Source organism: Drosophila sulfurigaster, chromosome 2R (assembly GCF_023558435.1).
Source record: "Drosophila sulfurigaster albostrigata strain 15112-1811.04 chromosome 2R, ASM2355843v2, whole genome shotgun sequence".
NCBI lineage: Eukaryota > Metazoa > Arthropoda > Insecta > Diptera > Drosophilidae > Drosophila > Drosophila sulfurigaster.
In genome coordinates, this window is record NC_084882.1 from 17,336,114 (window position 1) to 17,357,320 (window position 21,207).

Sequence of the window (21,207 nt, forward strand, 5' to 3'; positions counted from 1 at the left end):
ACCTGCTGCCGGCGAGATAAATTCACGTGCGACGTGTTCAGCACGTGCTTAAAATGCTTAACAATCTCGATTTTTTTTCGAAAAAATCGCACTCATTTTTGCGAAAAATATATATTTAAAATATTACGGGCACAGAAGTGATGGCCGAACAATGAAGGCGGTGGCCCAGATAATCAGGAAGTGGCGGCTTATTGAGCGCACATCAAAAATTGATTTGTGCCTGAAACTCACAACTTCCCAGCTTCCCCTTGTCACACGCGTTGCGTCTTTCCAGCTCTCGACAATCGATACAAGCTGTGTACGTGATTGTTATTCTCCGTGTGCTGCTGCTTGCATTTTGGAGCCAAACAATAATAATTCATAATAATAATGCGTGTCCTTGTAAAGGCTTAACGCGACACATTTAAGCGAACTTCCTGCAGCTGTAACTGATAGCAGTTGAACCCTCGCACATCCATCCCAAGTGGAAATCCCTCAACCAACAGGCAACCTAGCTTCCTTGCTTCTCTTATCAATATGCATACGCCCTAAGTGGCATCATGAAGTGCCTTGGTGATGGCGATGGCGATGGTGATGGCGTCTGGTTTCTCGTTTCTGCCTCTACGCCCCCACAAAACGAACTGTATGAAGTACATATCCTTTCTGCTTTCTGCTGTTCTCTCAACTATGCGTTTTTCTTTTCATAAATTTTTGAGTGACATTTTTGATGACACGCGAGCTTTGTGCGCCGTGTTCTCGGCGGGGGCAACCGACTAAAGGCACCTGTCACCATGGCCAAATGTTGCGTGGCATACTTAAGCGCCGAGTGTTTAGATGTCAACACACCGAACCGGCGGCTTATAAAAGATACCTTTCCGACATACCCTCGATGTCAAAATAAAAATAAACATTACAAAAAAAACGCACAAAAATCAAAAGTTACATAATTTAAAAAGCAAAATTTGTTAAATTTTCTTAAAGTACAATTAAATAAGTGAGACACTCAAGGTGGAATGCAAAGTACAAGAATAATGTCATGAGATCGAGGTGGTATACCCTTTCACCTGAACTGCTAAATAGGCAAAAATGTTGAAGGCAATTTTTGAGTTCGTCGCTGGTGGTGTGCTGCTTAAGGAGATTATCTGTGAAAAGGTTACGCGTTATGCGTTATCACGTAACATAAAGCGTAATCTCAAGCGCGTGGTTTGTATTTAAGTACATGGCCAAAGTAGATTGCTGTTTAAAATTTGATGCATGCCAACGATGGCAGGCAACGCGGGCGTTGTCATTTCCTTCCTTCTTTGTCTTTGTGTATTGCGCAAAAATTAAACAGCTCTCTCCCCAATCTCCAAATCCAAACACCAACGCTTTAAAATGTGCGTGGGCGGCAACCTTGAAAGCCGCGAAGTTGGAGCAAAAAATCAATTGTGTCTAGGTGCGCGCGAGCTGCGCTTTATTCAATTTTAACAAAGCTAATAAATGGATGTATAGCATGGCGTATGTGGGTTGTTTGGATGGCGGACTGTCATGTTGTCACAGCACAGCACAGCACAGCACAGCACAGCACAGTAGAGGAGGATGGAAACTGCGTGTGGCGTGCTGGGTAAAGCAGACGACGCTGCCACGATTTATGCGCCTTACACGTTAAGCCAAAAAGTATGCTACATAAGCTGCAAGCAGAGGCACCAATGCCGCATATGTTTGGCTCTTCGGTAAGCTGAAATTCAAATTTTTACTTTTGCCTTTGGCAATGGCAATGGCATTGGCTTCAGCTTCAGCTTCAGCTTCGGCTTCGGATTCAGCCTCGGTGCCTGGCATTGCCTCCGCCTGCGGCACTGCGGTGTGGATGGCAACAAAAGGGGTTGGCTTAAATGCGCCACGCCATTTGTCAGTGTAATAAAATCAAACACAGCGCTCTGAAAACCTCAAAAACCGTACAGTTCGGTAAGCGTTAACACAGCAGCAGGTCGAGGAGAGGAGGAGAGACGACTGAGCACAAGCTATTGAAAATTTATATTGGCCGCATTTGTAGCTTTTTGGCTTGGGCATTACCTTGAGCGCTTTTTGAAGTTTTCACATTTATTTCACTTGGCCTGGCAGTGGCAGATTTCATCCAATCTTTGTAATTGTATGCACTTCGTTTTAATGCGCTTTCGTGTCACTTTGATGCCGCGCCCACGTTTTACCTCGACCTGTCCGCAGTTCCATTACCAAGCCAAGCAAAGCCAAACCAAACCAAAGCCAAACCAAAGCGACTGCCAGCACAAGCAGTAGCAGCAACAGCAAGTGGCATGTGGCATGTGGCAAGTAGCAAGTAGCAATGGGGCAACACCAATCGACCTTCACTCTCGCATTGGCATTTGCAAAGCACATGTCGATATATTTTTACGGCGCAATTTATTGCGGCAATTTCTCGCGCCCAAATGCAAATGCAGACGCGCTACGCGACCGTCGCTGTTTACATTAGTTATCAGGCTTATTTATGGCCATACGACGGCAACTCACACTGCGAGAGAGCTCTGAATGCCACTGGCAACCACTTGACTAGAGTGCTTGACGCTTTAAAAATGAGCCAGCGACTGCTGCCAAGTGCCTATTAAATTAAGTTTAGTGCCGCGATATGGCCAAGCCTTTGTCTTAGCCAAAGCTAAAGCCATGCCCAGCAGACGGCGGGGGAGCAACATTGAGAAATCACCAAATAATTGCGACGCTTACACTTTGTTGCTGCACTGGGTTGACGCTTATCTCTCGTGGCAACATTTGCAACAGCTACAAAACTGTGGCAAGCTCGCTTATTCCTATGGGAACGGAGCGAGGATGGTGACGAGGAAGAGGACGAGAACGAGGATAAAACGAGGCAACGACAAATTACAAATTCAACAAGCGCCAAGTGGACAACCCTCATTAATTTTGGACCCTGTATAGAGCAACCAAGTGAAGGGAGCGGCAAAGTTTTCTATTAAAATTAATAATGTTGCTAAAAACAAAGCAATGACAACACCAACAACAACAGCAACGACGACGACGACAACCAAAGCAGCAATTACAGCAACAACGAGCTTGTTAAAAAATTGCCGCACAGCATGAGCCAGGCTTGAGACTTTAATAAGTTGCGTGATTTGCTTTTGTGGACCGTTAAAAATTTATCAACAAACAACGTCAATAAAACCTCAAAAGAAAATGACCAAAAGGTGTCTATGCCAACGACGTAAACTGAACCTAGGCAAAAAGGTTAATAACAAGCAGCAAGCAGAAGCGGCAAATTGGAAATTTCCAACAAAAATAATGATCGTCAAATTTAAACGACACGAACTCAAAAGTTTGAGAGTTGATCTATTGATATTATTATCGTGTAATATTTTAAACAGCATCTGTAAAAACGATTTTAATTGAAAATGAATTGTTTTGCAGCCACACTTTCTATCAATTAGGCTGCAGCAGACAGATTAGACTACAACATTAACATGAACATCGGCTGTGGTATTTAACAGGGCGTATGCGTAATATTACTGTGGCAACAGGCAAAAGGCGAGACCACCCACATGTAATTGAAACTGCCAGCAAAGAATGAGGGGGAATGAGTAAAGTAAAATAATTAGCGTTATGTTATTTTGTTTGTTTCTGTGTTGCCACAATAGCTTGAGATCTGTCGACCTACCCGGCCATATTACTTTTAGTTAATTAATTGAGTTGCTCGTTATGAATACTTCATAAAGTACGACAGATATCAAGTTGGCCAAACAACCGCAGGTTACCTGCAGAAGAAACTGCCCACTCCTCACATCCATGTGTATATGTATGTGTGTGTGTGTATAAGTAGGTAGGTTTGTATGTGGGCAAGTACGCGCTTTAATTTAACTACGCCCAAATATTTGAGTCAATTTTCAAGTGCCTCGAGACTTGGCCTTTGTCTTTGCAAGCGGTGTGTAAATAGCGCCTCGGTAAACAAAAGCAGCAAACAAGCAAAACAAAAAAACAACAAAAAACAAATAGGAGTGCTCCATCCAAAAGAGAACAACAATAAGATACCCTATGAAAACAAATAAAATATTGACAGCGACAAACTTACAATTTATAATAATCATAATATTTAACAATTGAAAAATGAATTCATTTGAAAGCCGAGCTTCAGCATACCCTTCTCAATCGGTTTTTGATTAGAGGGTATCGCGCGCAGAGACGATGCGAAACGCTGCCAAGGGTCCCAAACTGGAAAAACAATCAAAGAAATTAGCAAACAGCGAGAATAGCAAGCAATAAAAGAACAGAGAAGCGGAAGAACATAACGCAATGCAACTACATAAATAATTTAATATTTCCACTTCACTTGCTGCGCTGCTTTCTGCTCTTTTCTCTTCTTTTGTTCATCTTTTGGTTTTTCGTTTTTTTTTTTCTTTGCACTTCGTTTGGCTCTCAGCGACGCAAGCAAAATAAGCAATCGAATGCTCAGTTAAATGTAAGAAAAATCAATTTTCCAAACAATTTTACTGTGTGACCCGCCCCCCACTCCAATCCATGGCCCTGAGCTGCCATTTTGTTATGGGTTTTTATGCACTTGTCGCCGGCTGCGGGCAATGCTCTTTTTTTCGTTTCGTTTCGTTAGGGGTTTTTTTTTTGTTTTACGTTAGTTCTTCTTGTACACGGGTACTCGTTCTCCTACTTTGGCACATTCTCCCTCTCCTTCTTCCCCTTTCGCTTGCGAAGCGTGACAGAGGAGGCAAATCATCAGACACAGAGCAAAATCAATCGCCAAATCACTTCAGTGCGTCGTTCCATGCCAACGCAGTCGTCGACGACGACGTCGACGTCAACGTCGTCGTCGCCGGCGTTTAGATGAATATTTTCCTTGTTCTCTTCGTTTTTCTTTCTTCTCGCTTGGGTTTTTCGGTGCTTTTTTTACTCAGTTTTGTTTTTGTCTCTAGTTCATTGTTTGCCTTTTCAGCTGCTTCAACTGCGGCTGTTGTTTTGCATTGTTTGCTCACCGAACCACTGTACCCAAAATGGCAGGCTAACGATTCCTCTGGGCCCGATTTGGCGAGCGAGACAGAGAGAGTGAGAGATAAGCGTAGTCGCTTCGCTTCATCCTGCATATTGGGTCCGCTTCTTGGGGTTCGGGTTCGGGTCCGGGTCTGGCTCCAGCTCCGGCTCCGGCTCCGACGTTAGGCGCTTCAATTGTGTCACGCATGCACGCACGTTGCTTCCGTTTTTCCGGTTGCCGGGTTTGCTATTTTTTCCTGCTTCCTTTCTCTTTTTTGCGTCCACTCACTGCTACTTATTTTGTGCTCCTACTCGCAAAATAAAGAAAATGAAAATAAGAGCAAACGCAACGAGGAACAACAACAACAAGAGAAGCGCAACATCAACAGCAAAAAAAAAACAAAAAAACAGAGAGAAAGCAGCGGCAGACTGGAAAATTTGCATGTTTAGAATGTTTGGACATGTTGAAATCTTCTTGGGAGTTCCTTGTGTTGCCAACTTTTTTCTATCTCTTCTTGAAAACGAAATTTGCATTTGACAGTGACGTAGAATTGAAACAGTAACAAGGGAATATTGCTTCGGTGTTACGTTTAAACACGCAAAAAGATATATTTATATATTCAAATATACACAATCTGGACAGGCGCAAAAAATATGATGTTTTTACCTGGCAGAAAAAACATTTTGTTCGTTATATTTAAAAGTAAAATATTCCAAATTTTTCTTTGGCTGCTACCTAAAAATCCTTTATAACTCCGCCCATATCTGTAGAATCACATTTGTCTGAAGTGTAAACATGCATGTGAAAAAAGCACGAAAGGGTAAAAGAGAGCGAGTTAGGAGCCAAAAAGGAAAAAAAAAGAATTGTTTGCCACGAAACGAAGCAAAGAAAAACATGGGACAGAGGACAGAGTACAAACGAGACACACGCCCAAGAATGTGAGCACGTGTTATTGCATTTTGAGGCGATTTACATATGTATGTACGATGTATGTACATACATTCGAGTATTTCCAATACTGCTAACAACAGCCAACAACAAAAGCTACAAAAACAGCAGAGAAGAGAACAGTGTTTTAGCCCTTGGCATTATCGATTGTGAGCAGTCAAGAGTAATAAGTGGAAAAGTTGGACTATGACTATTTCTGGATATTCATCTAGAGGCGATTGCCAAGTCATAAGCGGAAGATGCTAAACAAATTTAAAGCACTCGAAGCAGCCCGAAGGTCATGTTGTCATTTCCTTTTTTGTCGCACGCAGCGCTTAGCAAGCTTGGAAGGCAGTTTTACCACCGCACGCAGCTGCCACCGGATGCTTCGGGAAGCTCATGCTACAGTTAAAAGTTCAATTTGCGGAATGGCAACGGCGGCAGTTACACGCTCAGAAACACACACACACAGACACACACGCAAAGGCAAAGGCAGACGCACATGGGCCAATTGAAGCGTAAGAAACAGGAGCAGGACGCAGCTCAGCAAACCACAAGAGCATCGCCAGCATCAGCAACAGCATCAAGGCAAACAGCAAAAGGAAATTTTGCGTTAAATTATTACTTTCCGTTTATGCAAAGCATTTGAGTTCGCCCACTTTGCTTTAACGCTGGCTGCTGCCATGTTTTGTTGTCGCAGCTATCCACAAACAACCATACAAGCAAAATATAGAGACAGAGACAGAGACAGAGAGAGAGAGAGATACAGATACACATACACACACTAGAGAGCACGGCAGAAATAAGAGAAGAGTAGCAAAGGGAGCTGCGGAATGCGGTTGGCTGCCTCTGTGCGAATTAGTATGTGCGACAAGCAAGGAAATTGCAATAGCATCTCATGATGCCACTAAATGCACTGAAAAGGGCGCCAAGGCAACAACAGGAACAACGACAACAGCAACAGCAACAACAACTTTAATAGCAACAGCATGAAAGTGAGGGCCTAGGCAAGATTGGAAAACAGAGCGGGTTGGCACAAAAAAAAATTCATTTGCTGCATTTGCAAAAATTTTCATGCTGTCAACGGGAGAGAGCGAGCGGAGAGGGAAAAACGGTGCGGAGCAATGGCAAGGGTTAGGTTGAGGGTTTTTTGGCGCTAGTAAGACTGCAGCGGGTTCGCTATTTGAAAGGACACACACACATATGCACGGGTGAAGAAGCGAGAGGGGTGTATGGGGAACGTCAGCCTCACTGACTGCCAGCATATTACACAAAAGGAAAGGCGACGGGAGCAGCTGGCACTAACTGAAATGAAACGAAACGTAACGTGGAAATTGCAGGCGCCGCCGACGACGCCGCTGCCGCTGCCGCCGTTGCAGCTGCTGTCTCTACTCCTCTTGTTGCCTTCTCTATGGAAATGCATTTTAAAGAAAACGGCGCGCTTTTGTCATTTTAATTTTGTGGATTTTCTGTTTTCATTTCATGCCAACATGCCACAAGCGACCAAGGTTAGGCAGCAAGAAATGTTTTTTAATTGAAAATGTTCTAGTCAGTTGGTACTCTTAATTGTGGGCGTCGCAGAAGGCACTTAAGTAACTGGAGATTCGCTTCTATATTACATATATACAAATATATATATATATGGTATATTGTGTGCTCAGCAGCAAGCTTAGTTGCAGACAGCGCTCCTCCAGTTGCTAGTTTTGCTACTTGACTGAGGGCAACTACATATACCATACACGCTATGTGGCTCACATTGTTGCCATTTATCTTGCTCAAGGTAATAAAATGTCTATAATTAGTCATTTAATATACAGATTTCCGTTTTGCGTCAAGGGGCGCAAACTTTCGCCAGAGCCCAAGGCAAAAAAAAAAAAAAACAAAAATAACACAAGCAGATAAAAGAAGCCAAAGAAAGTTTTTACGTTGAGCTGGGGAGCTTGGGAGAAAGCTTGGCCTGGCTTGGCATATGAAGTGGTCTGTCTAGAGTCTCGTATCTTATGCCTGTGTGGGTAATTTAACCAGAGCAAATGATAAACTACTAAGCAGCAGACTATACTACCATACGAGCCTTATACCCGCCCGAGTGGTGAACCTAAATAAATGTGCAATTAAGAGCTGTTCACTTTACCGTTGGACCGCACAATTTGCTGCCAACTTTTGCTATGAGCTGCGAACGAATAAGCGTTCCGTATACGATGTGTGTGGGTGTCTTTCTGTGTATGTGTGTATGTGTATGTGTTGTGCACTTTTAACGTAATATGCCGTTTGCCTGCCTGAGCTATGAGCATTTTTATAATAAATCTTTGCCGCTTCCGTTTTTGGTTTGCAAACTTCCTGTTGGCAACGGCCAACATCAGAATCTTGGCCAAGACAACGTACTTTCTTTGATAGTCTGCCAACCAGCTCTCCAGCCAGCTGCGGAGACGGGAACAACTGGTCTGCACCGTGATTTGCACGCAACATATGGACTACTATGCTTCATTCTACACTGTACTCTGCACTCTGCAACTCCGGTTGCTCTCTAGTGTTGCGTCATCATGTGAAACTGTGCAAGGTCTTGGCGTGAAATGGAAGACACAGTTGGCTGGGGAGTTGGAGTTGTAGTTGGCATCGCCTTGTCTTTCTTGGGTGTGCAGTAAGTTGGCCAACTTGCTAAAGAAATAAATCTTGGACTTTTTGCTTTATTGCTGCATGCAGTTGCCCATCTCTCCTGCTGCAAGCTGATCCTTTCACAAGCCGCATACAAGTTATTACGTATACGCGACGTACATTCGTGCCATAGAATATGCCTTTAAGATTTTTACTTTATTTTATTACACGTGTTTTTCTTAAACATTTACATAATAAACAATGCGTTCTTTTGCCATGACGCACGCACTTCATATTTTATTGGTTATTGTTTGAGTGGCTGACAGTTTAACGAGCACTGAAATAAATTTTAATGTCTTTAAATGATTTCCAAGTTGTGTTATGGCAGCGGCGCTTAATCGATATTGAGGCCAACCCATTGCTTCACTTAAAATTAATCTCCTCCTCCCTCTGCTCGTTGGCCTCCTTACACAATTTCGTAATGGCCAATATTCTACGTGTTTATGATGCGACTTTAAGTCCATAAAATAACTCGCTGCCCTTCACAGCTCACCAAATATCAAGAAAGATGGCAAATTGTTCATCCATTAAATTAAAGAACACTCCCAATGATTAGATAATCAGACGATTGCAATCTATATTACGAATAGAAAAGGTATGTTTTGCAGCAACAATTATCAATAATCTAGCGGCATTTTATTACTTAAGTTCTGCACAGATTAAACATCGTAAGGAAGCCTTTTCATAATCTCACATCAGTATCCTCGGGATACGACTAGTCCGGGAACTTAAAATCTGGGGCCATTCGCAGCCTCTTAGCCGATAGCATGAACATCAAAGCAACAATTTGCTTAGCAATAATATTTTAATTTATTATATGCAGGATTTCGAGAGAAGCAGCATAACTCACAAACGCGCGCACATTCAATGTCTGTTTTATTCATTTTTTCTTTCGCCCTCTTTGTGCCCTTTCTTCCCAACCCTCGTTGTACGCTGACCAAGCAGACTGATTGTCAACCAGTTCACTTCAGTTCAGTGTTGAGTCTGTCCCGTTTCAAAGTAATGCCTTTAGAGCACGCTCTTGGCTGTTTCTCAAAACAAAATTAGAGGCAAAGGCAACAGAAACAGCAACAACAATAATAAAAGCAGCAACAACAGATAACAGAAAAATTGTAATGCAAATTTAATTAGGTTTTAAGTGCTTCAGCGCAATGGCAAAGTCTAAGACGGCGAAGTTGTTTATTGTTGTTGTTATTGTTGCTGTTGCTGTTGCTCTTGTGTTGTTGTTTGCCTGTTTGTTGTTGCTGTTGGTTCTTGTCAAATATTTACTTTGAAAGCGGCGTAAAATAATCAAAAAGGTTGCCTGCCACCGGCCCCTGAATGCAAAAGGTGGTAATGAAATTTTTCGCGCTGTGTTTTAAAACAGTTTAAAGTTATTACGACAGGCTACGTGGACTGGCAAATTGATTTGGCTAAGAAAGTTTAAAGCGTTGGGGCTAAAACAAAAACGAAGGCAAACAGCCAATGTTTGCCAAACGTGGCGTATACATAATATTAGCTTCTAACTTTAGCAAAAAGTCAAAGCTAATTTGCGTGTGACCCGCATCAAAAGTTGCCCATATTGAAATCGAAAATTCCAGCACATCGCAATGCATAAAGCTGAATTGGTTTATTGTCTGTCGGCCAAAACTTTGTCAATGAAAGTTTTTAGCGTCCATGCAATATGCAAATATTTGCGCAACTTTATTAAAATTCATTTTTGTCATTCATTGCCAGGCCAAATGCGAATGCGACTGAGTGTGTGTGTGTGTGTAATTGTGGCTGTGTGTATGTGTGTGTGTAGATCTAAAAACTCTTGACAATAGTTTTACCAAGTTGCTACTTTTATGGCGGGAGCGCAAACATGCAAAGAATTTGTGCTAAGCGGCAATAATTGCAAATTCCACGGCAACCACACAAACTCACTCACACACACACACACTCACATGCACTCGAACATACATAGATGAGCACCAACTGGTTGAAAACTTTCGCCTTGTCTAACTGTCTACAAATCGCAGAGCTTTGCACAAAATCTTTTGCCAAAATGTTTGCCCATAGACATTTTTGCAGTCAAAAACTTGGAAGCGCACAAAAGTATGCAATAGTTTTTATACGCCCACAATGTATGCGGTCATGTGCGTGTTGCACACATTGTAATCCAGTTCAGCTCCCTTCTCTCCGACTGTCGATGCATTAATTTAATGAACATGGCATCAAGCTGAGCGTACAGTTTTTTGCTGTGGGGCTGCGATGGCAACAACAAAAAAATACAATAATTAAACCGACACAGTTTTAATTGGCCGAGCAACAACAAACGTGCGCGCACAAAAAAAGGCTGAAACAAATGCTTCAATTTATACGGGTAATCAAAAAATTAAGCAGCTAACTGTTTTGCGTTAAGCTGTTAATTCGTATTATTGTCACTACTCAGCCATCGCATCGATATGCAAGTGGGCGAGGCACTACACGTGTATATGTGTGTGTGTGTCGAAATGGACACTGTCGAATTGGTAAATGCTTGGACACTCTCTCTCTCTATGTCTCTCTCTTTAATTGAACAGCGGAAACATAGCGTATGCTATCCATACGCTGCCAGCGACCATAACTAACAGTTCACTGCACACTGAAGTCTCTCTCTCTCTCTCTGTCGCTCTATGTGTGTTTTCGAACAGCTGCAGACGGCAGGCAGCAGTTACATTACGAACTTCAACTTGCAATTTGGACGTGACCGAAAAAAGAAAAAAAAAATGATTGCCGTAAGTGTCAATTGTTTGTTGGTGTGTGAGAGCGCACATATGTGTGAATTTATCGGTTGACATGACAATGCGGCTGCAAAATGCTTGCGTCGAACTGCACTTCAATATGCCACGGGCTACAGTCTGCCAAATGCCAAATGCGAACTACTGCTGCTACTGCTGGCTGCCAGCTCTGAGTCTGGGTCTGGGTCTGGGTCTGACTCTGAATCCTAACTCTTTGCTCTTCGATCCCATGTGTACGAAACTACCATTAGGTAGCATGGCAGTTCAGGGCAAGCTCGCACACTTTATGCCTTCACTGGATCTGGATCTCTCTGTGTTGTCGTGTTCGTTGCCGCGAGGGTAACTCAAGCAGCAGCAACTAGCTGACACTGCATAGAAATGTGCAGGCACGCTTACAACAATGAAATGTGAAAAGATGAACCAACCCTCGACGCCTTAGCTCGGCTTGGCTTTGGCAACTGAGTTGGCTATGGCTGGTGCCAAGCTCTCTAATGTGACCTCAACGTAAAATAATTGCTGACCGAAGTGCACTCAAATGCAGACTCATGGCTACACGTGATGACCAATGCACTTCAGGTCAAATGTTCTCAAATGTGCATGGTCTCCCACCCACCTGGCTGCTCTAATGGCAGACACCATACACACATTCACACACACTACGAATAGGATTCGCACACAAAAACGTGTCTGAATTGGTATTGTTAGGCAGCCGCAAGGTCTTCGTTGGCCGGCTCGTTATTCTTACTTTTTCGGTCAGCTTAGTTGAAGACAAGTCGCTGTAATTGATGTAATTTCTGGGTGCAAAAGGTGCAAGGCAGGCATCAAACTACACACAGAGATCGACATACAGAGGAGATTTTTGCTGAGAAATTGTAGAGAACCCTTTCGGCCTTTCGTGTGCAACAAAAGTCACAAGTTGCAGCTCAAATGTCAGCTAAGGGCCTGGTGTCATTTGAGATGCTATTTTCTACGGTCTCAATACAATTGTGGTTTTCTCCATTTTGTGTGGGGCTGGGTGTGAACGCTAACAAGTTACGGGCTTAAAGCATCAAAGCAGTTGAGCAATTTAAGTATCGATTGAATTTGGCAGTGAGACAAATCAATAACTGAATAACTGTCGACCGCATCGACCTCGTTTTGCCAAGAAGCAGCGAAGGCAGCGACCATTTGAAGGTCGATTATAATGTAACCAACGAGCATGTTGTTACTTTTGCATTTTTATTTTTATTTGTACGAGTATTTTATTGACGTATTTGTTATTGTTGTGTTTACTTTGTGTTTTACTGCTGCTGCTGTTACTTCTGCTCGCTCAGCCGATCGACTTACTTGCTTACTTACTTACTTACTTAGTTGGCATGACAGTCGACAGTTGTCTTGGCCTGCCATATTATTTATTGTGCCGCAATTGAATTCGAATGTTGTTGATTATGGTTTTGTTGTTTGTTGCCAAACTATAACTACTAGTACGGACATTTGGCTTTAATTGGGGGGCACATGAGATAACAACTAGCGTAACAAGAACAACATCGTCACCAGCAGCAGCAGCAACAACAACGAAGTAAGTGCAAGAAATTTTCTTCTAATTGCAGCTTATGCAAAATATATAAGCTGAAAATGTTCTTGGCTAATTACTTAGAGTGAGTAGGCTAAAAATGGGTTAACACTTGCTAACGGCTGCCGTTAGTGTTGCTGTTGTTTTTTTAAGTTGCTGTTGCTGTTGCGCCAAGTAGCAGCTGCTTAGCCGCCGGCTGAGTTTCTCTCTATGCTTCATTCTTATTCCTCCATCTTGCCTTTTCTCGCTTCACAAGCGTCTCTGTCTCTGGCTCTGTCTTCGTGTGTACTTCAATCTAAAGGCGAAAATTGAACAAAGGACTTTGTTTGTTTTCAACTAAATTAGTGCAAATAGTGCACACACACACCTGCAAAGCCTGCACACTTGGAGCGGGCGTGAAACATACAAACCTGCGGCAGAGGCGGCAAAGCGACTTTACCTTGTGCCACTTAAAAACAACAACAGCGCCAAGCAAGAACAACAACAACAATGAAACTGCTTTGTTGCTGCCATTCACTTTCTCACACACACAGACACACAATGCATAGGTATGTGTGTGCGGCATTATCTGGCGCATAGTTGGCCCGCGATTTGGGCGCTCGAAAGTATGCTATGCGAGTCATTACCTTTCATCTCAATTATACAAGCACATACAACACGCACATACAAGAAGGAAAATGGAAAGAAATAGAAAGAGAGAAAGGGCAGAGCGAAAGACTTTAGCAGCAGATGTACATGCATGTATATGTACATACATATTTATTTAAAGAAATTCTTACGCCCAGGACAACAATAACAACGACAACTGACGCAATGCCTCGTTTATGCCACACGTGACCTGCTTTGCCGTTGGCCAGGGTCGACTACAGTGACTGCCATATAGTCGCACACTATTTTTACAAGTGTCTACAGTTAAGTACTCACACACACGCACGCACACACACAATGAACTTTTGTTGTGCCCATGCGAAAATTACCATGCTCAGAGGACGCATCCAGCTCGACGTCGCCGCTGTCGTCCTCCAACACCAACGTCTTGCAGCCGTGGCGTGAAACGAGAAGAACAACTTTGGCGCGCTCAACAGCAACAAAAGCAAGATGAAGAAGAAGAAGAAGATGTATAAACAGCAGCAGCAGCTCGAAAGTAGAGCGCGGAATGTGGCAAGCAGCAGGCACCCGGCACCAGGCGCAACGCACTGGGCAACTATCCAAGCAAGTAAACCAACGAAGCAGCCAAGCAAGCCAAGCTAAGAAGCTGACGTAGCCATAGCATTGGATTTCATTATGCGCATTTTCTACCACTTTTTGCAACGCAGCCCGTTTGCATTGCATACTTTTAGGCACTGCTGATGCCGCTTCTGCCTCGCTGCTGCTGTTGCTGCTGCTGTGTTTCTCTGTCGAGTTTGCTATTGCGCAGACACTGAAATGCAATTTGCATAAGTTTCACAGCTTCTTTCGCTTATATAAAGACGACTTATATAAATATAAATACTATGTGTATAACCCATCTGGGCGCCAGTCAGTGTAAGGGTGTGTATGCTTTTTGTACTATGTGTATTTTAAGTATGTGTTGCCGAGCTGTTGGCAGTTTTCATGCTAAAGCACAAAAAAAAGCTGCCACGGCAACGCACAACGTCAAGATGAACAAATGAAATTTGTATCTTCCTTCCACTCTATTCTCTTCACTTCGTACAACAACAACAATGAACAAAAAAACTTCAATGCCATTGTGTAATAGAAAGCTTACGTGCCGAGAGGAGGGCACGAAAATCATAAGATAATATAGCTATTAAAACTAAGCGAAACTCAACTCTACTCTACGCTACGCAATTACATTAAATATTTGTAATAAAATATAGAAAGATTGCGACAACTTCTCATAACTAATTTAAATTTTGATAAGAATGATGCAGCACTAAGTGGTATTAAATCTAAAATATTATTGTATGCTGGTTATGGGAAAATAAATTATCCTTTATAGTAATTAATAGAATTGTTAAAGATTCAACGCAATATAATTGTTAGCACAAAATGTTGTCAAATATACGATTATCTGGCATAAATATTGCCACTGCAATTAAATTCAACACAATCTCTTGTGATTTACTCGTATAATAAAATATTTTGATGTATTTTAAATATTTAACATAAACAAAGCATCAATTAAGCTTGACCAATTTAACTTGTGCTGTGTATTTTATAGTTATTTACACACACATACACAAGCATAACACACACACACACTCACACAGATGGCACAGAGTAAACTAGCACAAATTTGTCAAGTCTGTCAACTGTTGCCGGTGCTAGGCTAATCCATGCCACTGACCCCACAAGCAGCTGAGCGCACCTAAGCCGCAGCACGCTCCACTTAGCCAAAATCCAAGCATAGGCAGTTGGTTTTAGCGGCTCGCAGAAATTCTGTGGTCTGGATGAAAGGGCCGAGGACGTGTATAAGGCAAAACGATTGGCGGCGCTGTCAGCCGTTGTGTGTATGTGAACCTCACGGGCAAATCACTCATTACACACTCATGCTTCGGCTCACAGCAGCAGCTCCTAGCTGAAGGTGGAGGCGGCAGCGTCACAAATTATGTCAATTTGCTGCTGTTGCTGCCGCTGTCAAGAGACGTAGCTGCTTCTGCCTAGACACAGTCTGTGTGGGTGCAAAATGTGTGTGTGAGTGTGTGTGGATGGATCTTCTGCTCGTTGGGAGTTTGACATCTTACATGGGAATTACAAACGCACCGAAAATTGCTACAATGTTTTGCAACATCCCAACACACACATATCTAAATTTGTATGTTTGTCAATTATACTAACAAACACAGACACACACATACGTATACTATTAAGTATATATAAAATTGAGTTGGCTGCAACGCGAACGCGTGCCTGTGTGTGTTCAGTCGGCATTTTCATGTGCAAATTTTTGTAGTGTGCCATAAATTATACGACTGGGAATTGCTTTTCTATAATACGTGCGCATATTAAATAAATGTCAAAAATGTTGCCATCCCAACCCACACCCACACACACTCAACATACGCACCCACACGTAGTCAGACATAGACATGAAGATAGACAGTCGTTCACGTACGCGTTTATACTTAGATTCACATACAAGTGCAAACTGAAATTATGCGTGAGGAATTTGTTGCTGGCGGGCGTTCCAAAATTAAATTACGCGTAACATCATTGCGAGGCCCCTTTTTGGGTATTAATGAGCTTTGCGTTGCCTAAGCATGATGGATCTGATCTGCGGAGGGAATCATCATACGAGCGCGCACAATTGAACAGCTGCTAGGTAAGCGGACTAGCGATAACTTTTTCCCCCTGTTAAATCGTTGTGATGTGTCTTTGAACAATACGAAAAATCAATCAGCTGGCGACATTTTGTGCTTTTCTAAATTCAATAAATGTATTGACAGCGCTCCCTGTGTCTTGAGACTAGACGCTATACGAAGCTTAACAAATTCAGGTTGTTTTATGGATCGAAAGTTCATCTTTACCCTAAATCTCTATCTGCGCAATTTCAATTTGAATTCGAGAATTCTGGGTGCATTTAATAGCCCACTTTAAATATTCAATATATATGTAGGTAATGCAGCTTCAGCTTAGCAAATTCCAATTGCAATTGCATAGCAGAGAGAGAGAGCTCGGCAATTATACATATAAATCTAATATCCCGTTAGGCAATTGCCTAGGCTGTCTGTGGTCTCTCGTTTCAGCCATCAGGCAATCACCTTAGTCAGCTGAAATCCAGCACTCTAACCACTGTCATTTGCCAGGGATTGACTTTAGAGTTTCGAGCCTGAGGAGTAGCCATCGCGTTGTCTACGCCACATAGATATAGCTACATTCTATATATATTTTCAGTGACATCAATTGGCAGTTTAAATGCAAAAGATGAGGCCGCCGTGAAATCGTAGCTAGTCAACAGGATGGACGAAGCTCATCGTTGGCGTTGCCTTTGCTTTAGCCCCATCATCATTTCATTGTCGTTGTCATTGTCGTTGTCGACGTCATCGTAGTTGTCGCTGTCGTTGTCGTTGTCGTCAATTTAGCATTAATATTCCCACTCACGTACTTGGTTGTGATTATGCGACTACGACGACGATGACGATGGCAACGATTGCGGTTTGGGGTCAGGGTGTGGCGGGCTTTTAGATTGAAGCTAGAAATTGCAGGATTGCTGAGAGGGTCGAGGGCTGAAGGGTGGAGAGAGGGCAGCTGGAGTTTTAGCTCGCTGGCTGGCTGTCGTGCGGTTTGGTTTTCTGTTAGTGCCTTGCGTGATGTTGGCGTGACAGTTAAAAGGCAGCATTTTGTTGACATTTGTTGATGTTTAAAGAATCGAAGGCAGAAGGAGTCAAGTAATTGCAACGACACAACAACAGCAAACACAGCAAACAGTACACCAACAACTACAACAACAACAACAAAACAGTTTAATATTGTGTTAATGACTTCGTCAATAGTCGTGTTGTGACATTTAAGGCTACACTTGGAAGCTCCTTTGCATTTGTATTTGTATATGTATACGAGTATATATAGCATTGTATGTTTTCTCCCATAATTGACTTTCTTCTTCACTTTTTGTGTGCTGTGCTCTTTCAGTTTCCACAGTGGCCGTTGAGGCCGTGCTGGGACGCACCGCATCCCTGCCATGTGACATTGAGCCGGAGGCAAAGGACGACCGGGTATACATGGTGCTCTGGTTCCGTGAGAGTGCCGGCAAACCACTTTACAGGTAAGTGAAGTGCAAGCAAGCAAGCTGTTTACTCAAGCCACCACTCAAATGCAAAAATAACACAAGAGAGTTTTAATTTAATTTGTTGCGGTTAGTTGACAAAATAGCATCGCACTACTCGCATCCAATTTCATAGTCTGTTTGAGTCTTTTAGTTGCGAGTATGTGTATGAGGCAGTTGATATTAAAGCAGCTTTAAATTTAAGTTCTTGCGTCCTTTTGTGATTTATATGTAGGACCGTCACACTGAGAAATGACGCCAGTTCATAATTTTCAAATAATTTATTATTTTAATAACATCATCAATATCAACTCAACTCGACTCCGACTCGACTCCGACTACGACAACAACTCTACACAAAACTCATGTGCCTAGTAGAGAAGGAGCTCGACCAAAAGACCAAAACAAAAGCGAGGCCAGGGCAAACGGTGCGACATGGACTCATATATTAGCCACAGGGCAAAAGCAAAGGACATCAACGGCAGCAGGCCAGGCACAAGGGCAGCAAAATAATAGCAGCCAAAGTGAAAACTGTTTTGGCGGCAACTTTGATTATTTTGGGGGGGGGGAACACCAAACACACACACACACACACAGAGAGAGAGAAATACTAGGCGAGGTGTGTCCTGTGAGGACGGTGCTGCTGCTGTTATTTATAGAGCGAACGCTGTGAGCGTGTGCTTAGGTTTAATATGTTGCACATTATAAGCAGACATCGATATCCTTTAGCCTTGTCAATTTTGCTTACATGTGTGCTTCCTTCTCAATATGTTGCCAGCGCCCAGCAGCAGCAATAGCAACAGCAGTCGTGTCTGTGTGTCTGTGTGGGGCCAATGGACAGAACTTGGCAACGGAGACTGTGGGGCAGCACACGAGGGACAGAGACATGAACGCACGTGTATATCAAGGACAAGCGCGAACTGTTCACGAGCTGTTGCTGTTGCTGCTGCTACCGATGCTGCTGCTGCTCCAGCTGTGTCTTTTCACATTGTTGTTGGTGTTGCTGTTGCTGCTTCGTGCACTCAATTGGAAGCAATAAATTTCACTGGTGCACAGACAATGCGCAAAAGAGGGGACAAACCGGTAGACAATGGGACAGAAAGCTGGCAAAAATGTTTGCGAAAAACTAGGAAAATGTCGAAAACAATAATGTCGCAAAAATTTCCGACTTTATAACCAAAATATCCGAAAGTGATTCGAATTCGATTTCCCTTCTACGCCAAGAGAAAGATGAACACAACAACAAAAATACACAACAACAAAAAAAAACACGAAACGAAACGAGAAAAAATCACAAGCAAATAAATAAAAGACAGTAAACAAGCAACAGTAACAGCAGCGACAACAACAAGGCTAAGCCACAGCAGGTAGTATAAAGCGAAGGGGACAATGTCAGGATAAAGAATGAGGATGCGGAATGAAGGGAGGGCAGATGTGAGAGGAGTGGGGGCATAAAATTGCCAGCGCTGCGTGAAATCGAAGGCAACTCAAGTTTAAAAGAAACGTAAGCCAAGAGCTAAGACCAAAAAGATGCCGAAATTGAAAGCTGTATGCCAACCGTGTTCCCAGCCTTTGTATGTGTGGGTGCTCTATGTGGCATGTGTGTGTGTGTATGTGTGCATGTATGTGAGTACATCCGTTTGCCACATTTTGTAAGGATGTCACAGCTTGCAGTCCGGAACCAAGCCTGAGCCTTACCTAGAGCCCTGTCTAGGGCCTCTGCATTTGACAGCTTCACACCCGGGCAACAGCACACAACCAGCACACACAACACATCACCACACACACTCGCACACACAGACAAGCACTCACAGCTCGCTCAACGTGGCCCCACAAGGCCGAAAGGCAAAAATATTAAAAATTATAATGTTAAAATTTGCTTTGTTGTCTGGACCGGCTGAACTAAGGATCTTTTAGGGTTAGCAACGCTTATACTGCGTTTTTTCTTCTTGTTTTTTTTGGTTATTTGTATTCATTTTTTTTCCTCAACTGAGTTCTTTTTCAGGCTCGGCACATTGACTGGGATTTGTTTTTTCGATTTTGACCCTTGAAATGCGATTTTCATAGGATTTCTTTTTTTTGTGTATAAATTTAACTGTTGTATGTGATTCTGTTTCGATTTAAAAACACAGAAGACGACTTAAGGTCAAAAAGCATTATTAAAATTAACATTGGGCCTCACCATAACAAAAGAAGTAAGCAATCGAAAGGCAGATTGGGCGTATACGTGATGTGATGAGCGGGAAAGGAGGGGGCCACCTGTAAAGGGCATTTAGTTACCAACTGTCATGTTCAATATTGCAAGTCATCAATGGCAACGACAACGGCAACGGCAACGGCAATGGCAATAACAACGATAAAGCTCACATAATAAACAAGGGCAAAGGCAATGAATACGATGTCCTCTCTACTGTACTGTTCTGTGCTCTTCTGTCCTTCTGGTCTTGTGATGGTATCCATAATAAAAAGCGTACAAGCCGAGCATCGAGTATGGCTGCAATCAAGGTTAATTGATTTTTAAAGCCCACCGGGGTAGCTTGGTAGCTGGGTTGCCAGGCTGCCAGTGAAATGCAGCAACCGGGGGCTTAAATAATGAAATTCTCGGTACTGTATACTATAAACGGTGGCAGGCGCTGCTGCGTGTTGGCTCTACCAGCTGTTGTGGCTGTCAAAGGAGCCATAATCCGTGTAACAGCCCACGCTAACTGCCATAATCGTCAGCGGTAGCCAGAGTGCGGTTCAGTTCGGCTTCACCGTGACGTTGCTCATAAATATAGTTAACTTTCTGGCTGGCTGGCTGGCTGGCCGGCTGGCTGGTGGCGTCAGCAGCAATCGAAAGTGCATTCACTCCATTTGGATGGGCGTGGGCGGCTGCGCTGTGCTGAGCCGTGCTGAGCTTGAGGTGGGGCGTGTGTATGCCATGCACTTGGCGCTCTACTTGAGAATCTGCCGGCCACAAAAGTAATAAACCACGAAATGGTATTCAAAATGGCTGGCAATAAAACCCGGCAACAGCAGTAGCAACAACAACAGCAACAGTTGCAGCCACAGTCGCAGTCGCAGCCAGCAACGTACGTAGTTGGTAAGTCGGCCAAAAGTCGAGCCAATGGCAATTAACTCGAGTGCATTTTCGGGGTTTTACGACCAGCAGCAGAAGCAGCAGAAGCAGCAGCAGCGGCAGCGGCAGCAGCAACCACCATCGCCGCCAGCCAACGACAATTGTAACGGCAACGGCGAGGGAAAACGGCAGCAGCCAGCAAAGCCAATTGCAACTGTGCCGCACTTTGCACAAATTCCAGTTAGATGGGTTATTTAAAAGTGTAATTAAGTCGTTGCATGTGTGTGAAAAACGGAAATGCAAAGAGCGCATGCAAATCGATATTCAGCCACTAAACTTTGACTTGTATTAATGCATGGCATTGCTGCATTTGGCTGCTATTTTCGTCGAGTAGTGCTTACGACGGCCATTTGAGAGTTTATAATGGCTTTCGTGGTCTTTTCGTATTATCCGATTCGCAATCTTCAATTAAAATGTCGTCTGTCTTCCAAGTCCAGTTGAACTGATTGAAAGACCCCCATAAATATTTGTTTTTTGTAATCTCGTGTGTGTTTTCATTTCGTTAGATCATTT

The 21,207-nt window shown here is 43.1% G+C and overlaps 1 protein-coding gene across 1 annotated transcript in view; it reads left to right on the forward strand.

Moving 5' to 3' along the window:
• Positions 1-21,207, forward strand: part of LOC133837713 (uncharacterized) — an 82,504-nt gene that overhangs the window by 32,486 nt on the left and 28,811 nt on the right. Inside the window, 1 exon segment of the mRNA XM_062268572.1 lies at positions 17,444-17,576. Within this exon segment, the coding sequence (XP_062124556.1) occupies positions 17,444-17,576 (133 nt within the window).